Source organism: Lasioglossum baleicum, chromosome 7, assembly GCF_051020765.1.
Source record: "Lasioglossum baleicum chromosome 7, iyLasBale1, whole genome shotgun sequence".
NCBI classification, from domain to species: domain Eukaryota; kingdom Metazoa; phylum Arthropoda; class Insecta; order Hymenoptera; family Halictidae; genus Lasioglossum; species Lasioglossum baleicum.
The window spans coordinates 7850394-7869671 of NC_134935.1; the positions used below are offsets into that span (position 1 = coordinate 7850394).

The following is a 19278-nucleotide window of genomic DNA, read 5'->3' on the forward strand; positions in this document are numbered from 1 at the left end:
GATTTGGTACGCTACCAACTTGGACGCGTTGACCATTTATTGTTGTAACTTTTGTGTGAGCAACAATTCTCTCTCTCTCTCATTTAGTGTTAATATCCTTAGACCATTTTCATAATTGTGGACACATATTTAAATCTAAATTCAAATTCAACTTTCAATCATTATATTTAACCCTTTGCACTTGGAGCTATTTTAACTCGAAAATTAAACATTTCTTCCGACCCAAAATATTTCCATTTTTCATGAGACTTTAAATTTGGTGGATATGAATTGATATTATGTATACTTTATGAAATACTTACATATATTATATATAAATGTTCAGTAATTGATTATATATCTACACTAACGAGCATAACTGATTCAACACACTTTAAATTAGAATAACTTTTTTATGAATGGACCAGACGACTTCAATTTGTCTGTAAGGCTAGAAGAATTAGTTTAGTAAATGACGTGTAAAAAATATTAATGTTGAATAAATGCATTTGGTCGGAATTGCGAAAAAAATAGTAAAAATTGAATCTTACTACTTTTTTAGCTGGACCAATAACGAATATTTCAAACATGTGTTTTATGAACTCGTATAAATTATATACGGTCTGAAAATTTCATTGAAATTGGTTAATTGGTTTACAAGTTATAAACGATCAAACTTGGTAAAAAGGCAGAAAATCATGAAAAATTGCAATTTTTACCACTTTTGATCGTTTATAACTTGTAAACCAATTAACCAATTTCAATGAAATTCGCAGAACGTATATGTATAATTTATACGAGTTGGCCAAACCTTCTTTTAAATTTTCGTTATTGGTCCAGCTAAAAAAGTAGTAAGATTCAATTTTTACTATTGTTTTTCACAATAACGACCAAATGCATTTTTTCAACATATTTTTTAGACGTCATTTACTAAACTAATTCTTCTAGCCTTACAGAGAAATTGAAGTCGTTTGGTCTATTCATAAAAAAGTTATTCTGATTTAAAGTGTTCTCGTTCGTGTACATATCTAATAATGTAAACAATATTTACAGTAATGGTACAGCAATTTTTAATGGCGCCTCAGAGTCGCCACTCGAGTGTAAAGGGTTATATCTAAATTCAAATTCAACTTTCAATCATTAAAAGTTTTCAATCATTCAAGTTTATTAGTTACTTCACATCACATTGTTTTAAACTAAATGAATTCAATGTAATTTTTACGATATTGTGAAAATGAACCTGAAATGAAGATAATGCTTGTTATTTCGACATCATATTCGTTTAGTGTTCATATCCTTCTCCTTTAAATATCTCGAAACAAGAAATCTAGGCCTTAGAGCAATTTCGTAATTATGCACACATATGAGAAGCTATTTGCATAAATTTCATTAGTTTCCGACGAAGTTGAAAATTCGAATTTTGGCCGTGTTTTGACGATTCCGGCCCAGTGTGCGGCGTCTTCAGCGAACCGGAGCGTGGATTTATGGGTTCCACGGATGTAATGGATGTTTATTTTTTGATTCGGACCAGCCTTGAAGAGTCGAACGGTCGGTTCTGTTTCGAGGCTCGATATGTATTCGAGGAAGAACTGGTCCGCGAGATTCAAGCCAGGCGTGTCCGCAGGACTCGCGTTGCTACCGCGACATGTTTTCTCCGGGTGGACCTATACAGTTCTATGGATATTTTCGGACCGACAACTCATCGAGCAACCTAGTTTCCATCGGGATGTATCATTCTGTGTTCCGATCACGAAAAAATACAAATCTCGATTCTCCGCGACTCGAAGCTTTCGAAACTCTAACTCAGCAAGGGGTGGCCAACCTGTGGACGATAAGAAATAGCGCATCTTCATATTTTTAACACCTCAGTTAATGCTCTCAGTGCTTTCAGTTCAATTCATACAACTTTCTTACTCACCAGTTCGTCGGAAATTTTCCACAGTTTACAATTGTAGAATGTGAATTGCGGGGTTCACGACAGCGATCGTTCTGTCGTCCAAGAGATCATTTATAAAATATATAAAATTGATTTCATCCTTTAATGACTTTGTTACGTTCAAAACAACATTACAATATTCTTGAATTTTTTTGAATGCTTTATATTTCATCCAACTAATTTCTTCATACAGTGGCCCACAAATGTTCGTACGCCCTTTAAAACAGAATAAGTTTTTTATAATTGTACCAAACGCGCGCGCGCGCGCGCCCTGATGTTTTGTAAGCAACTAGAAGCATTGGTTTACTAAATGATGTGCAAAAGAATTTTCCAAAAATTATGATTTACAAGGTTACATGCAAAAATAAAAAAGGAATTTTTTAGAATTTTTTTATTTGGGCCCTTAATGAAAATCTTTATAATATAATATCTTTAATGAAAATCGTTAGTTATACACATACATACTGAAAATTTCATCGAAATCGAAATTGACGCAGGAAAAAACGATACGCATAATATCCCTATTCCTATTTCCAACCCCAAAAATGAACGTAAGAATTCGTTTACTGAACTCGTATGCGAAAAGAATTGATGAATGGTATGCAAAAGGTTGGCCACCCCTGCTCTAAGCTCTTGAAGCAAGATTCTCTAGGCTTGTTCCTTATCTTCCTCTTTGTAGATGACCTTGTTTCGACCTTGGACGGTCCGAAGTCGATCCAATGTCCTTCCTCGGCTTCCACAACCGGGTTGGACCGCGGATACATACTCTGCCGGTTTTGCAACAAACGTGAAAATCCGTCGGCCGCCGCGGGGCTTCTATTAAAAGTGCATGACGCCCTGTCCTCCGCCGCGGCTCGTCCACCCAATTGATAATGTATTTACAAAACGGCGTGCACGGCATCCAGAGTGACATCATGCTTTGAAATAATATGCTTCTACGGGAACTTGGCAACCGCTTCAAGCCTTTTCTTTTCCATCGAGCCAACGACGACAGGAGAGTTTTCTTTCCGTCTGACCCACGATTCGATTACGAACCACCAAAATTGGTTCCTGGCTGTGTTCTAATCGAACCAACAATCCTCGAGAAATCTTTCCGCGTTCTTCTGACCTACAACTCTGGGCTGCAGTTGTTTATGCATGTGAATATGATTGTAAGAATATAATGTTGTTTATGAATAGACTGCGGAAGTTTATGCAATTTTTAATTTTTATAGAAAAATTTTAAAAAGATGGTACCAAATGAAATTCTATTTTCATTGGTAATAGCACTCGCAGATCCAAAATAAATAAAAATCGTTCACAATTCTGTTGAATTTAATACTCCAGCATTTTTTTTTAAATTTTTATTTGTCATAAATGCATAAACATCCGCAGTCAATTTATGAATATTGAAAATTTAAGAAGTACCTTTTGTTGATCTGCGTCAATTATGTTGCACTGTGAAAGTTTCATCGATATCGGTTGACGTTACAATGAACTACAAACGTTTGAAGATGGTAGAAATTGCAGTTTTTCACGATTTTCTTACATCTTTCAATGTCTGTCGTTTTCTCCCGCATCAACCAATTTCTGTGAAACTTTCACAATGCATGGAATTGACACAGATCGACAAAACGTATCTTTTAAATTTTCAATACAGGTTCACATAAAAAAGTTGTAATTTTTGTAAGTTTTGACAACTTGCAATTTTTTTTAAATTACTTTCACGTTGTATAGGTAGCAAACAAATTGTCCTAATTTCTGAAAAAAGTTCAAATCGTATGATGAAATATTAAAAAAATTATCGTCGTTTTCCTATAGAAAATAGGTAGACCAATGAGACCTGGACAAAAATTGATGTGACGATTAAGTAATTTCAAATATATATTTTCTATTTTCTGCATTTATGAAAAACATCGAATTGTTGCGATTAAAACAATATACAAATCAACAGAATTTAGGAATGTCATCAGTATTGTTCTCTTTTTACCGATATCGTTGAAGAAGTAATGGAACTTCCATGCAGCTACTGTTTTCTCGCAGTTGAGGCAGACAATGTTTATTTCGCAAAGAGCTACAAGAGCGTCGTGACGGATGTCGCATAATGAATTTTGTTGCAGCCGACTTACCAGAACCGAGAAGCCATCGAGGAGACAATTGGGAAAAGTAGCGCCGGAGGGAAAACGCCCTCTTTGAACAATAACCTTTCGGAACTGGACACTCTGCTCCAAGACCTCAGCAATGCTCATTACAACGCGCATTATCAGGAAAGAGGTCAGTATCCTATTTTCGCGACTGGTGTAGCAACACTGATCCAATAGCTACGCTCGTGTCGATGTTGCTGCGATCTCTTATTATGAATACGAGTGCAAGAAAACATAGAATGCATTTATAATCGCAGAGAACCGCGTGTCCTCCGGAATGAATGGAGACTCTAGTCCGATGCTTCGATCTCCGAGCAGCATGTCCGCTTCAAGGCCAACGGTGGACTCTTTGCTCGAGGAGCTGAGCACTGCTGTTCCTAATGGGTAAGTATTGGGTTGGAACGAAAGTAGCGTTTTTAAATTGAAACTCAAAGATAAAATTAGAATATTTATACAGGGATATTTTCCGTTCTCTCTATTACCTTTTGCCATTTTTTAGGTGACTTATCATGTTATTCAATAAACCTATGAATAAATATCTTAATTTGATCTTTGAATTTTGATAGAAAGACGCTACGAACTTTCGTTCCAACCTAATGCAATGCTTCCCCGCATCCCAAAATTATTTATCCGAATATTTACGAATCGAAATGAATCGCAGTATTCCTATCAGGGATTACCCTTCCGACGGAAGAGTGAAAGTTACCATTCAGGAAACGTCCACCGAGATCCAACCAGTCTACGACGGCTACAATTCGAGACACGGCTCTTTGAATCGGTCCGAAGTGCAGAGAGGCTACACAAATGGTCACACTGCTAGCAACGCTACCAAGGAGCTCGATGATCTTATGGCTTCCTTGTCCGACTTCAAGGTACAGTCGACTTGGAAGAATGGTTCTAACTTCTAAACACTTATTTCCAGGCGTAATTCATTGTACAGTTCGAACAGTAGTCCTGTGCTTCGATAAAAAGCAGCTGATTCGATTTTTAACTTTAAAAGGTGTATGAACGATTCTGTAGACTCTTCCAAACGTTGCGGTATATTTGTTACAACATTACGAACGATGAAACACGTTTGAATAATTTTTCCTTACATACGGTTCTCATTCTGACTAACTACTCCATAAACAAATTTTCTAAAAAATGCATAATACAAGATTTGTTTAAAAGTACATTGCACACAGCACCGACATTCAGTCCGATTTCCCCGAATATGAATGACGGTCCCAGAAACGAATGCGTCTCTGCCTAGATTTCGCCAACTCGAGAGGGATGGGGATGGCGTGAATTGCTACTTTTCCGTGATTTTCGTGACTCGCTTCCGATTGCCGAACAGCATAACCGTTGTTCGCGCAAGTCGCAGAGACATAATCTGTATGTTCGAATGCGCGATCTGAATTCCGCGATTCGTGATGCCGGTTAATTGGACGCGGGTGCAATAAGCTTTTGTAGTGTTTGCTTACTATTAAAAGTCACTACAGAATGAGAAAACAGCCGCGTGAAAACTACTCCTGCCCATTCTTGGCTCCCTAGGTTACCAAAATAGCTTCCATTCCACGATCTACCACCAGTCGCGGGTCCGGCCGTCATAGTCTGCTCCTCCTCCTCTCCTTCAGCTTGTCTCCTTTTCCTCTCCGCCGATTTTCCGTGGCCCCTTTAACATAGAAGAGCAGAGGGAGGGAAAATATGGGAGGTGGGGGTCAATACTGATCCACGAAATCTCTCAAAGCTTGAAAGCCAGTCTGCAAGCTCGCCTGTGCCAATCGACATCGGTGGACTCGCGGCTACCCTTTGAGAATCTTCGTTTATCGGTACCTTGACATTTTCCCTCGACCCCCGTACTAATCAGAGATCCAACACATTCAACATCGGACACCATACATCAAGTCTTTCCATTTCGAATAATTTTCCCATCGTTCCGCAAACCACCTTCAGCAGAAGTTAGCAGACACGTTGCTACTGGTGTCTGTTCCATCGAGCTCTCTTAGTGGAGCTACACCATGTTCCGGTTCACTGCTCGCCAATCAGAAAGGAGACATTCGAAGACTGGAACCATGAGCTAGCTTCTTTATATCAGCAGAGCTCCACGAGTGAGGATTTCGTAGTGCTCCACTAATATATCGAAGCTAGATCATGCTCCAGTTCATTGCTCGCCGATCAGAAAGGAGACATTCGAAGACTGGAAGCACGAGTCAGCTTCATTGTATCAGCAGAGCTCCGCGAGACACTCATCACCATTAACGTGGATTTTGTAGTGCTCCGCTAATATATTGAAGCTAGATCATGTCCCAGTTCATTGCTCGCCAATCAGAAAGGAAACTATTAGAAACTGGAACGTGAGCTAGCTCCTCTAAGTTAGCAGCGTAGCGCAAGACACATCATCAGCATCTTCAACCTCCTAGCAAAGCTAACTGCAATGTTTGCGAATCATTGTAATCATGTAATCATAAGAGCGTTCTTATTTTTTGTTGTACGTTCACAGATCAACAGCGGATCCCACCAGCACCAGACAGTGACCGACTCCCCGTACGCAAAGCCGAACAAAGCCACCAAGAGCTCGCAAAGCCCGCTGCCACCCGAGGCCCCGCAGACCAGGATCCACATCACCGAGACTCATACCACCCATCACTATCAACAGCAACACGGAGAGCCTTATCCCCAGCAACCGGCGGCTCAACACAAACAGAACCAGTTGGATTCTATGCTAGGTAACCTCCAAGCAGACATGAGTCGTCAAGGTGTCAACACTACTCAGAAAGGATGCTGCAGCGCCTGCGAGAAGCCTATCGTGGGACAAGTAAATAGCAAACCTCGGAATGCTAAAAAAGTATCTCGTGCAGAAAGTTAACGTATTCGATCTGTCTCTAGGTGATCACTGCTCTGGGGAAAACGTGGCATCCGGAGCATTTCACTTGTACTCATTGCAACCAGGAACTGGGCACGAGGAACTTCTTCGAGAGGGAGGGACAGCCCTACTGCGAGTCCGATTATCATAATCTGTTCTCGCCCCGTTGCGCTTACTGCAACGGACCCATTCTGGATGTAAGAACTTGTTGGAAGCCAGGCTCGCGTTTACCATGGAGTTGTTTCCACAATTTTCATCCATTCTCGTTGTTAAGGGGCTGTTCGTCTTTCCAGGATTGCGAGGGTGCGGGATGCGCCTTCTTTTACGTTTACGGGACGTAATTTGCATTATTCGACAGCATGTAGCTATTTTCATAAAGCTGTCACGGCTGTATGCTGCCTAAAAATAGGAATTTGAGGGCGATTGCGGCCTAGATTGATTTTTTATCTAGCGTTTTTGACTACTGAAAAACCCCATCTTTGCATTATCGAGAAATGATGCTTCCCCCACCCTTGCAACCCTGGAAAGGAGAGTACCCCTTAACTTGTTCAATTGCGTTTTCACGGTCAGCGAAAGTCGAGATATTCGAATTCTCTACTTTTGTCTTGAAACGTTTCTCCAACTGTTTCCAAACAGCCCGCGCAAGTTGCACATTTAAAGTTGTCATTTTCGCAAAGGAAAAATGACCTCAGGAATCACCTCTCTCGAGGAAGCACTACATGTTCAATACACCCTGTACATCATTCTAACATTCTTCATCTTGAATGGAACAAGGTCCTCGCTAACTCGGAAAACATCCCACAACGTCGTTAAAGAAACGAGAATACAAACGGCTCGAATATCCCCGAAGAGCCAGGGTTAACTGAAATAGCCTGGTCCTCCGAAAGCGTTAAACGCGTCCCGGCTGTCAAGCCTGTCTTCCCGAGCCAGACGGTTACACGGAACTATTTTCAGAAATGCGTGACCGCCCTGGAGAAGACCTGGCACACGGAACACTTCTTCTGCGCTCAATGCGGCAAACAGTTCGGGGAGGAAGGGTTCCACGAGCGGGACGGGAAGCCGTACTGCAGGGAGGACTACTTCGACATGTTCGCGCCAAAGTGTGGCGGCTGCAACCGCGCCATCATGGAGAACTACATCTCCGCGTTGAACAGCCAGTGGCATCCTGACTGTTTCGTTTGCAGGGTAGGTTCTCCATTTGAGAAGACTATTACACTGAAACTGTTTGCTTTGGTTACAGCCTTCGATCACGCTGGAGCGCGTACGGGAATCTCAGGGTCTCTAGCAAGCTATGTTGGTCCTTACCGTTGAGGATGTTCCGGTGGAAAGATTGCTCCAACAATGAGTAATCGGGTTCCATGAAAATCACTGACAATATTTCACCGACCCCAGATTTAACCGACAAAGAATTTAGTCGACGACTGCATCTAACTTCTTATAGTGTAGTAATTATATCGCACCCCGGCAAGAATAGTAACATAACTACCATATTTAAGATAATTATAAAATTTCCATCGACATAGTACCGACATCTTTAATCGTTCAGAAAAATATTTTTGGAAGTAAATTCGACTAGGCTCCGTAAAATGATATTTCGGATGCCTCCGTCAACTCTAAACTGACACTGTTCCTGCCACTACAGATATAAACAAGCTCAAAAAGAAAGCCTGACGTAACTGCCTAAACGTATCTATTACTGTTCAAACTTCAAAATCGTTATTTTTTAAGTTCTTGCCGGGGTGCATGTGTTTATATTAGGTCGAGTCATAAATAACTTCCGATGCGACTAGGTAGAATCTATTGTTCGTATCGGAAGTTATTTATGACTCGACCTAATACGAAAGTAGAAGTGTCAGTGCAGAATACTTGAAGAAAAAAATGTCAGCACTATCTAAATTCGTTGTCGGTCAAATCTGAAGTCGTTCAAACCTGCGTCGGCGATTTTCATGGGACCCGAACAACCACGTGTAGACAGCGGCTAGACGGTTCATTCATATTTCGCATTAAAGGTCTAATGAGGTGCAAGGATTTGGTAGCTTGATAGTTGGAGCAGTCTTTCAGACAGGCTGGAAAGCCGCAACGGTAATGACACGGGTGGGCAGCGTAGACTCACATGTCCTGTGAACGTTGCAGGATTGCAAGAAACCGGTGTCCGGAAAGTCGTTTTACGCGATGGAGGGCAAACCCGTTTGCCCGAAGTGCGTGGGCGTCGACGACGACGAGGAAGAGGAGGAGGAAGCATAAGCGGAACCCCGGTGTCTTATGTTCCTCCGTATCTTATGTGAAATGCCCTATTATCACCCCCCGAGACCCTCTCTATGTTGCTATGTCGCTCCACGAATGCGGAGCCCGGCATATGTCCCCGCCCCCCTGAATTTTTCCAACAGGTGTTTAGGCGAATCCATCGCGGAGAGGAACGCGCAGCGACGAGGCGTCGTCGTCGTCCATTCCGCTTCGAAATTCTCATTGATCGCATATGCCAACACTACACACACAAACACAGACACGCAGACACGGATCAATCTGTACAGTACACGAACACACACACACCATCATTAACGCGTTAGGGCATTGTCGAGGATCTTATAGTATTTCCGCCGGGATATTTGATCGGATGAATTGTTAACGATGTTCAGATCGCATATTTTTTTCTAGTCTTAGAAGATCGATGTTAACGAATCGCGAGAGCTACGATAGCAGTTTCTAGTATTGTATGACGAATAAAAAATAAAGAACAACAACAAAAAAAAACAAAAAAAAACAAAAACACACACAACACGAAATAGATGCACGGCTGCAGCGTGTCCGCTACGCGTATCTTCTCGGTCGAGCTGCGGCGGAACGCCAGCCCCTTTCATGCTGTTTTATGGTTGTCGGTGATGAAGAACTCTCGGAGTTGCTATCGTAGCGAGCGCGTTGCGTGAAGGTCGCTTTTACGAGAGGGATAATTTCATTTATATGCAGCGTTCGCTGTGTGCGTATCGACCGTGGAGCGTTCACATTTATGGGACATTGATCACTAGCATTCATTCATTGATCATTGTTTATGTTTGATTGTTTATGTTGTTCCCGCGTCACTGTCACGTTCAATGACGACGATATTCTTGGACGCTGGTCGAGGCTCACGCACGAATTTTTGTTTGGTCCGTAGGACTGCAGACAAAAGTTCCAAGGAGGCTCGTTCTTCGACCATGAAGGCCTACCATACTGCGAGACACACTATCACGCCAAGAGAGGGTCCCTATGCGCGGGATGCCACAAGCCTATTACAGGTCTCTTAAATTAACCATTTTTTTGTGGACTCCATTAGCTTATACAGTGGGCGTACAAATTCTATTTGTACACCTTTTCGACACTAACCGTACCACGACCGGCTTTAAATTTTTTATTTTTTGATTATCGAAATTATAAAGATGCTTATGAATTTCTTCATTCAAGCTCATGTTATTATAAAAATTGCAAGAGATTTAAGTAAATCCAGTGTTGTCATTTTTATAAAATAATGTACAGCAGTCGCATTTTATGCTCGGTACGGTTAGTGTTAAGAACGAATCACTTTTTCAAAATTCGACCCAACAGCTTCGTTTACCAACGAATGTGTAAATAATTGCGAAAGAAAAAGTAAAGGTCGCGATTTTTAAAGTTTTTATCTGTGCCTGTAACGAAAATTTTAAACATGTATTTTGTAAATCTTAGTAAGTTATCTACGAGCCCCATGAAAATTACCGACACAGGTTTCACCGACAATAATTTTGCCCGACATTAACATTGTTTGACAACAACGTTAACCGACTGCATCTAACTTCTTATAGTGTAATAATTAGACTGCGGATTTTTATGCATTTTTAGGCTTATGAAAATGTTCAAGAAAGGCTAGAATATAAAAGTCGCTAGAATTTCTCTGTTCCCATTAAAAATAAGATTTTATTTTTATGCAATCCAATTTTTGGAAAATGCATAAACATCCGCAGTCTAGTTATAATTATATTTTTTTACAAAAGTAAAAGTGTCAGAGAGTGCAGAATAGTTAAAGAATCAAATGTCAGCACCATCTTTACAAACGATATTACTATCGGATAATACTGTCGTCGACAAAGTCGTTGTCGGGCAAAGTTATTGCCGGCCAAATCTGGAATCGGTGAAATGTTGTCGGTGATTTTCATGGGACCCGACAGATCATGGTCGCAGCATCGCAACGCTAACACACGTTAATGTTTCAGGTCGTTGCATAACAGCGATGTTCCGGAAGTTCCATCCGCAGCACTTCGTCTGCGCGTTCTGCCTGAAACAATTGAACAAAGGCACCTTCAAAGAACAAAACGACAAGCCGTACTGCCACGGGTGTTTCGACAAGTTGTTCGGCTAAGGACTCGATTAGAAGAAAAGAAAAAGTATTGATAATTGTAACATATAACGGATAAAACGAGAGACAAACCAGTGGACTGTTTCGCTCGGTACTATATTTACAAATGTTACGTACTTTTCGTACGCGTTACACGTGTTCACGCGCATAGAAAGAGAGAGAGGAAGAAAGAGAGTGAGAGAGAGTGAGAGAATGCAATCGCTTTAGTCGTTTTTAAGGAACAATTACAATGTACTTTTACGAATTAATACGCTTGTCGTCGCGAGACACGAAACAGTCCGTTGAGAGATTTTCTTCGCGACCAGCGACGTGTTCGACATGGTGCAACCTTATGCAAGTTAAACATACAAAACGTATCGTTCATTCGCTCTTTGTCGCGAACGATAAGGTATTAAAGGTATCTCACAAGTCATCGTTATACTTCCATTGTCCTTGATAAGGGCTCGTTGCTAATATTTTTAGGAGCATTTTATATCAGGTACTTTACATTGACCGTATTGTCTAAGGATTAATAAAGGGTGCTAATTAGTAGCTTGTTTTTACTAATAACGTATCCGTTGAACGTAGGGGTTACCACTGGGAATTTCTCCGATCGTATTCTAATCGATATATAATCGTGTTCAGGATTTTTTAATGTGCCAGTTTCAAATTGGAAAAACAATCAGTCGACTGATTTGCATTGGGAAACAGCATCGCTTTCCAGTGATAGAAAGTTTGCCGTCATTGAAACGAACTTTTTCATAAACTGTTCGTGTTTCCTAATGTACGGTAACCCTAGTTAAATAATGCATCGGAACGAACTAGCTGCATTAGGAATCAGGATGGTCGATAACTGCAGCTCTTTTGTTGAATGCACTTTTATATAGCGTACAGGATGTCCCAGTATTTGTGGAACAATTCTCAGCGACATCATTTATATGTATTGCTGTAAATGTTGTCTATCAATTTTTTATTTAGATTTTTCGAAGAGATGTGTCGTGGTCGAACAAAATGAAAACCGCCTTCTTCGATGTTTTAGCTGCAAAAAGAAAATAAAATTTTACGGTAACTTTTGGAATTGTTCATTGCAATACACCGGGACAGCCCGTATGTCGTCGCTAGACAACGGATTTGATGCGTTTATGGCAAAAATGAGTAGATTTAATTAAAAACATTAAAAGCAATAGACGAATTTCTAAATACTGTTATATAACTTTCAACCCATCGAGCATATTAAGAGAGAAAATCAATTTCTTCAATTTTCAGCTGGAAAATTTCGATTTCGCGTAGAGATCCGCTGTCTGGCGATCGCTATTTCGACGCACTGTAACAGTCAATATCTCCGAGTTAGGTTTTCCGTGTTACTTACACCGAGATTATCATCGACGCTGCATAGCATAACGATAGCCCTAATATGTGGTTCGAGATAATCAAAAGTAAAGAATATTCGACTGATAAGAGTAAAAATGAAACGCAAGTGTTCCGGCTTTAGATCCGTTTATTCGACATACTGTTGCACAGCAGTACACCACTTGTTACCTCGCTAGTAAACATCTAATAAATATATATATCATATATACATTAACAATCGACCGTAAAAGTTAAACGTGTTTTTTCAAAAATTTCTACGGCGACTCCGTATAAAACTGGGTGTTCATCTCTTTCACAGAAGAAACTTAATATCATCGTAATAATTATAGCGATGCAAATATCGAAGAGAAATCGTACGAACACGTATACACCGTACAAAATAAATATGTAATCGCATGTACGGTCGAGATTGTACGGACCGGACTGGCTACGTATTTTAGAGAATTGTGTTCTGTATCGTGTTACAAAAATTGTCGTGCTGATTACGATTTTCTACCGAGTTCGTAGAAAAAACAAAACTGAGGGAGAGATATACACATATAATACGTATACAAGTCTCGAAATACAAATTGTCAATTAAAAAACGATTATTCTTTATCGGGTGTGCGAGATGCCGATATTTTCGGGTTCTCGCAGACCCCTCGCATGTTTGTCATCCGCATACTGCGGATCTTTATGCAAAATCAAAATTGTCTGCATCGATTACAAGAAATAGAAACTAAATGGCTAATACTTAATGATTTTAATAGAGAAAAACTATAATGACATCTTGAATTCTAAAAATTTTTCAACAATTTCGAGTTTCATCGCCTCAATTTTCCTATAAACGCATAAAGATCCGCAGTCCAATCATATAATCTCAGATTGATCGCGTGTATCACAGACTGAGGAAAGACGGTCCAGCGTTCGCCGTCTTATTGATGCGCCGAAAGTGTCAGGCCAACGTAGGGAACAGTTCTGAGAAGCTTTCGTGCCAGAGATCGGCTAGGGCCATGTTGTTCTTCTCGTTTCTGTTATCGGGCGCTGGAGAATCGTGGGACTCGTATCCGCAATCGGACGCGCCGGAGTCCAGTTTCGTTTGTGTGAAACTCGAGTCCATGTCTTCGGAATGTATACTAGACGGCGACATAGTATCCGTGCACGTGTAGGTCGGTGAAAACTGATTGTTCGAATAGTAAGAATTCGGTGTGTAATACGCGGAGTCTTCGGCTGAGCAGGCGGCGCCGTCTGTGCTCACTTCTTGGACACATTCTTGAATACCAACGCTGTTCTCTTCGCCAGGATAGATGATTGTTATAGAATTCGTAGTCTCGTCGTAAGTACCGTAAACTGTGTCCAAGTCGTGCGTTTCGACTTGTTCTTGCTTGACCTCGACCTCCGATTTGATCGGCACAGGTGTGGTCGCGTTCGAACGGGTACAAGGTGTGCTGTTGACTGTGCTGCTGGCAACAGGATGCCACGGCTGGTAACTGTCGCTCATGCCTCCACAGGTTCGACCGGCTTCCACATTTTCTGGTGTCGGCCCCACCACTCCTTCTGGATGATCACATTTCTCAACGGTATCTTCCTTGACTGACACCTACACAAGACGCAACCGAGACGCCGTCAATGAAGGGAAGACTGAGACGCCAGTGAACAATATTTATTTAGGAACGAATGAAACGTTTTCAGGCTTCGAACGAATCTCGGCGAGCTGAAGGGGGTAGACTCGTTTCTAGGACAACAACAGTGAGAGATGCGCTTTCTCATTTCTCGATAATGCAATGGTGGGGTTTTTCAGCAGTCAATGGCGCTAGATAAAAGATCAGTCTAGGCCGCGATCGCCCTCAAAATTCCTATTTTACGTTTACGATTATTCGGCAGCGTAATTTGTATTACTGCCGAATAATGCAAATTACTTTTGAGGACGATTACAGCTTAGATTGATCTTTCATCTTACGCGTTTGACTATTTAAAAAGCTCCATCGTTGCATTATCTAGAAATGAGAAGGCGCATCCCGTACCCTCGCAATCCTGGAAACGAGACCGTTAATCGCCAGAGACCGGGATCGTTATAATGGAAAATTAACAGTTGTAGAAGAGGTGCTACATTATTAAAGTATTAATGATCTTTTTCGGAAAATTTTCTAAAGCACTGCTATTTTTGGTCTCTTGCCTATGTGTTTTCTTCCGACCAAACAAAACACCTTCGAAGACTAAAGTATTTTTAGGCCTCTGAGGTGGTAAAACCATTAACTGTTTCGATCTGTAAACTGGGACAAGTTACTGCTCTTTTTTTAAGTATAAATACAAAGAAAAACGATAGAAGAGAAAATCATATGCATAACACGTCCTAACTTCCTATGACCTTATTTTTAATGCGGATGCACCAAAGCACCAATTGATCCCTTTTATTATCCTACTTATAAAAGTACTAACTCAAGGTCATCAAAATGTCAATACTTCGCGAGATATTTGTGTCAGAAACGTTCTTTACTACAAGAAGTATCGAAACGCTCGATATGGATTGTAGGAACTAATGCCGTGTTTACTCTGAAACAAAATGTGACCTTGGGTCAGTACTTTTATACATAGGATAATGAAAGGGATCGATTGGTTTAAGAAAAAAATTGGGTTGCATTAAAGAATAAAGTGCAATTGCAGCTGAGTTGTGAATTGGTGCATCCACATGACAAATAAGGTCATAGGAAGTTAGAACTATATCATTTTTTTTCTGTTTTTACTTGAAGAAGAGTGGTAACTCGTCCCAGTTCCCAGAATCATCCTGTAGATACGATCTAGTGGATCTAGTAGATATCCTTCAAACGGTTCATTCATTACTATCACACGTATGGATTGCAATATCGTTTCAGAATTTTGTACATTAAGATCATCGTAATACTCACTTGTTCATTTGTTCTACAAGGATTCGTTTCCACTTCGGCGGTAACCTCTCGCAGAAGACTTTCTGCAAGTTCCTCAAGTCGCTCGATGTAGTCATCCCCTTGGAGGTCACCAAACAGTTCTTCAAGAGGAGGTAAATGGTCAATATCTTCAGGAGGATTGCTGCTCCGGGTGTTAGTGTCAGAGACGGTGCCAGCTGTGTTGCTCCACCCTGCTGCAGAGGGTAATTGGGGGACACTGTAGATCCCAGCGAGGACACAGCACAGCCAACACGGCCTTGACACAACGAACAGAGCAGTTCTCCCGTGTTCTTCGTGTCCTTCTCCTTCCTCAAACGTTTTGTTTCGGTGACCAAGAGATCGTTTTGCGACCTCAACATGGTGCATTCTTGCGTTAGCAGTTCATTACGTTCCCTCAACGTTTTCACGGTCTCCTCGAGCTCGTCCAGTTTCGCCTTTTTACGGTCGCGGGAGGTTTGAGCCGCCACTCTATTCTTCAATTTCCTGAAAAGAGATCGAACATTCTAATCTCGGATCTTATTGTCCTTAGAAGAAAATTATAAGTGGACTCCGGGTTTTATGCATTCATAACAAAAATGAGCAAGTGCAATTTAAAACGGTAAAATATTAAAAGACTTTAAGAGTGTTAATATATTATTTTCATCACATTAAAATTATTACTCAAGAATATAAATTTATATTTAGCTCCTGCGTCTTGCAATTGATGCACAAACTTTTTATTTTGCATAAACATCCGGAGTCTAGTTATATATAAGGTATTGTATCCGACGATAACACAATTTATTGTTAGCCGAAATAGCTGCTGGATTTTTCAAGCCGTTTTAAACTAATTTTTAAAAATGGTCATACACACTCCAAAAATAAAATCAGCATTTTTAAACATCTGAAAATGATCAACTAATTTTATGGACATCTAAAAGAATGGACATGGTCGTATAAGTAAAATGATCGTGTTCAAAAATGTTAGATCCACCATATTCTCATAATTAAAATAAAATGAGCGCTTTCGAGAGTTTCTTTCGAACGTTTCGAAGTAACCGATTATATAATCTCACAGACGCTAAAAAAGAAACATTGTTACTGTATCCACTTGCAGTTATTCTTGAAAAGGGAAATAAACCCAGAAGGGTTTAAAGTAATTAAAAAAAAAGCGGGAACTTTTAAATGGGCATTTCTAAAAGTGTGAAAGTTCTCAATTGTTATATCACAGACGTTGAAAATCAAAGTAGAGAGAAATATGAAGAACGCGGAACTTCCGAGCGAATGGTGTGAAAACATCAACAACAAACGAAGTGTTTGTAGAAGAAAAATAAATAAATAAACAGAGTATTCGAAACTCATGTCGCGCGACTGGCGTGACGTTGCTGTTTTCAAACAAAACCCTACAGCGCAGCGTCACTAAACATTGTTGTACCATTGTACAAAATATTGTTTGCATTATTAAATATATCGGTATCTAATCAATTCCCAAATTGAGCTATTACATCAATTTCATATCCACCAAATTTAAAAAATCGTAGAAAATGGAAACATTCTGTCTAAGAAATGTTTAATTTTCCAGTTAAACTAGCTCCGAGTGCAAATGGTTAAATGTTGTATCTAATCAATTCCCAAATTGAGCTATTACACCAATTTCATATCCATAAAATTTTAAAAATCATAGAAAATTGAAACATTCTAGCTACGAACAAATATTTAAGCTCCGAGTACAAAAGGTCAACGTCGAAATACATGAAAAAACGGCTGAAGTCGACGTACTTCCTTTGTAGCTTCTCCTCCCACGTCAAATGATCCAATCGTCGTTTCTTTCCACGAACGCAGGTATCGGCCTTGAACATTGTCGCGTCGTCCTGCATGCCGTCGTGTTTCACGTATCTCTTCGGGTCCATATTCAATTTATCAGACAGGAGCGAGGTAAAATTTAGTTTAGCAACAGATCTGTGTAGTTCGTTACCAGGAATGATTCCGGCCGCTTTTGGCAGGCCTTTAGGCAACGTAATGATGACACTTTTCAGTACGCTCATAATCTGCCATTCGATGACGCGACGTAATTTTGCTCACTTGTTCTTAGAACTTGATCTTCGCGTGTGAATATCTCCTGTGCTCGTTCTCGTGAACAGTCGGAAGGCTACTGATCCGACACATGCTCCGATGCTCCCCGTCGAGGGAAATTTCGCGGTTTCGGTCGCGTTCTTAGCTGATGCAATCGAACTGACGGCCTGCACCATTTCACACCGCGCGGAACATCCTAGAAATGTTGTTGGGGCAATGCTCGACCGCGACTGGCGGAGACGAGCAATGTTACATGTGTCGTACCGTTATTGGCTGCCACGTCGCTCTTTTCATGTACCTCGTCTCCTACTACTAGCACCAGCGACCAGCGTGCCGTACGCTAACTGACGTCATCGGTGTATAGTATACTGTATTATCGAATCAGGATGCAGGCTTCTTTTTTTTTTATCGTTGCAGCACCGGTTCCGCCTCATTCCGCCTACGGTGAACTGGTGAATCACCATAGCGTGACACGTTATTTACAGGTGACCGTGGATGGTTAAATATTCAATGAAATTGTTATACAAGGGCTAAAAGAATTGGAGGGTGTATACTGGAGAAACCTCTGTGTGTCTGTATTGTACAATAAAGATAATTTATTTATGCAAAATGAAAAATATTGGATATTCATTACAGCAGCAAATGATTCGTGCCGCTTTCCCCATAAGACACAATGCAAATTCCGGCACGAATTATTTGCTGTTCCTAAACGCCCGTACAGCGCCATTTCATGCCATTTCGCCTGTTAGCCGAAACTTCTCGGTCGGTAACATTTGGCTAACAGTTTGAGCGTTTTGCCGCTGCATGAAATGGCGCTGTACGTACGGACGTTTAGGAAGAGCAAATAATTCGTACCGGAATTTGCATTACGTCTTATGGGGAAAGCGGCACGAATCATTTGCTGCTGTAATGAATATCAAATACCAGAGAGGAAATGAGAGTGCTCATTTAGGGCTGTTCGAGTACTCGCAAAATGCGAGCCGAGTCGAGTAGTCGCACGAAGCGAGCGGCTTAGCATGGAACAGAACCTACATCATCTTTAGCAGGAAACAGAACCCATTTTACTGTTATTAAATCTGTGGCATGGATCAGAACTAGCTTCAACCACCGAACACATACTATTATTTACTAGTTAATATCATTTAATAGTATCTGGTCGGTGGTTGAAGCTAGTTCTGATCCATGCCACAGATTTAATTACAGTAAAGTGGGTTCTGTTTCCTGCTAAAGATGGTGTAGGTTCTGTTCCATGCTAAAGATGATGTAGGATCTGTTCCAGGCTAAACATGATGTGGAGACAAAAGTGGCACGGCCAAATCCCGTGCGTGAGCACTTTCCTCTCTGGTACTATGTATATCTGTGATGAAACTTGTTGCATTATTTAGATACCTTACATCAGCCAGCATGTTATGTGATTACGATAAGGGGAAAAATATTTGTGGCGTCATCCGCGACGAAACTTGTAAGTTTGTAGTCGAGCAGTTTCCATCACCTTGCGCTAGATGGCGGAACCAACTATATTTGTACCACGTGTTGCCGGTAAATAAAATAGGAATGTACATTATCGACATCCGCGACAGCAATTGGATATTGGATACTTCCTTGCACATCATGTTCGCCTAATACTTACCAGGAGATTCTAAGTTCTGTTGAAAAGTAGGTGGCGCGAACTTCTCTCGGGCTGTCCTTGTTGCACACTAGCTTCGTCCTTGTCGAACACGTAAGGA

At 40.8% G+C, this 19278-nt stretch overlaps 2 protein-coding genes and 1 long non-coding RNA gene across 13 annotated transcripts in view; 1 reads left to right on the forward strand and 2 right to left on the reverse strand.

Moving 5' to 3' along the window:
* The window catches only part of Pax (paxillin), a 29275-nt gene extending 16701 nt beyond the window's left edge, over positions 1-12574 (forward strand). For 5 of the 10 annotated variants that reach the window (XM_076427705.1, XM_076427700.1, XM_076427706.1 and 2 more), the window contains exons 3-10: positions 4015-4168; positions 4296-4422; positions 4700-4910; positions 6521-6835; positions 6907-7080; positions 7838-8068; positions 10035-10155; positions 11104-12574. In XM_076427705.1, the coding sequence (XP_076283820.1) occupies positions 4015-4168; positions 4296-4422; positions 4700-4910; positions 6521-6835; positions 6907-7080; positions 7838-8068; positions 10035-10155; positions 11104-11249 (1479 nt within the window). In that variant the 3' untranslated portion in view covers positions 11250-12574. Of the gene's footprint in view, positions 1-4014; positions 4169-4295; positions 4423-4699; positions 4911-6520; positions 6836-6906; positions 7081-7837; positions 8069-9016; positions 9741-10034; positions 10156-11103 lie in introns of those variants that run through there. The other 5 variants (XM_076427703.1, XM_076427704.1, XM_076427702.1 and 2 more) reach the window with 3 other exon arrangements.
* An 856-nt stretch (positions 12575-13430) lies between these two features.
* Positions 13431-17798, reverse strand: Xbp1 (X box binding protein 1). Its single transcript, XM_076427734.1, is given in 4 exon segments — positions 13431-14175; positions 15482-15784; positions 15787-15982; positions 17258-17798. Coding segments are annotated over 4 exon segments (1410 nt in total). The 5' UTR covers positions 17524-17798; the 3' UTR covers positions 13431-13530.
* A 64-nt stretch (positions 17799-17862) lies between these two features.
* The window catches only part of LOC143210666 (uncharacterized), a 39479-nt gene continuing 38063 nt past the window's right edge, over positions 17863-19278 (reverse strand). Inside the window, exons 2-4 of one of the 2 annotated variants that reach the window (XR_013009310.1) lie at positions 19182-19259; positions 18941-19066; positions 17991-18124 (exon numbers count right to left, since the gene is read on the reverse strand). This is a non-coding gene — a long non-coding RNA (uncharacterized LOC143210666). Of the gene's footprint in view, positions 18125-18940; positions 19067-19181; positions 19260-19278 lie in introns of both variants that reach the window. The other variant, XR_013009311.1, reaches the window with a different exon arrangement.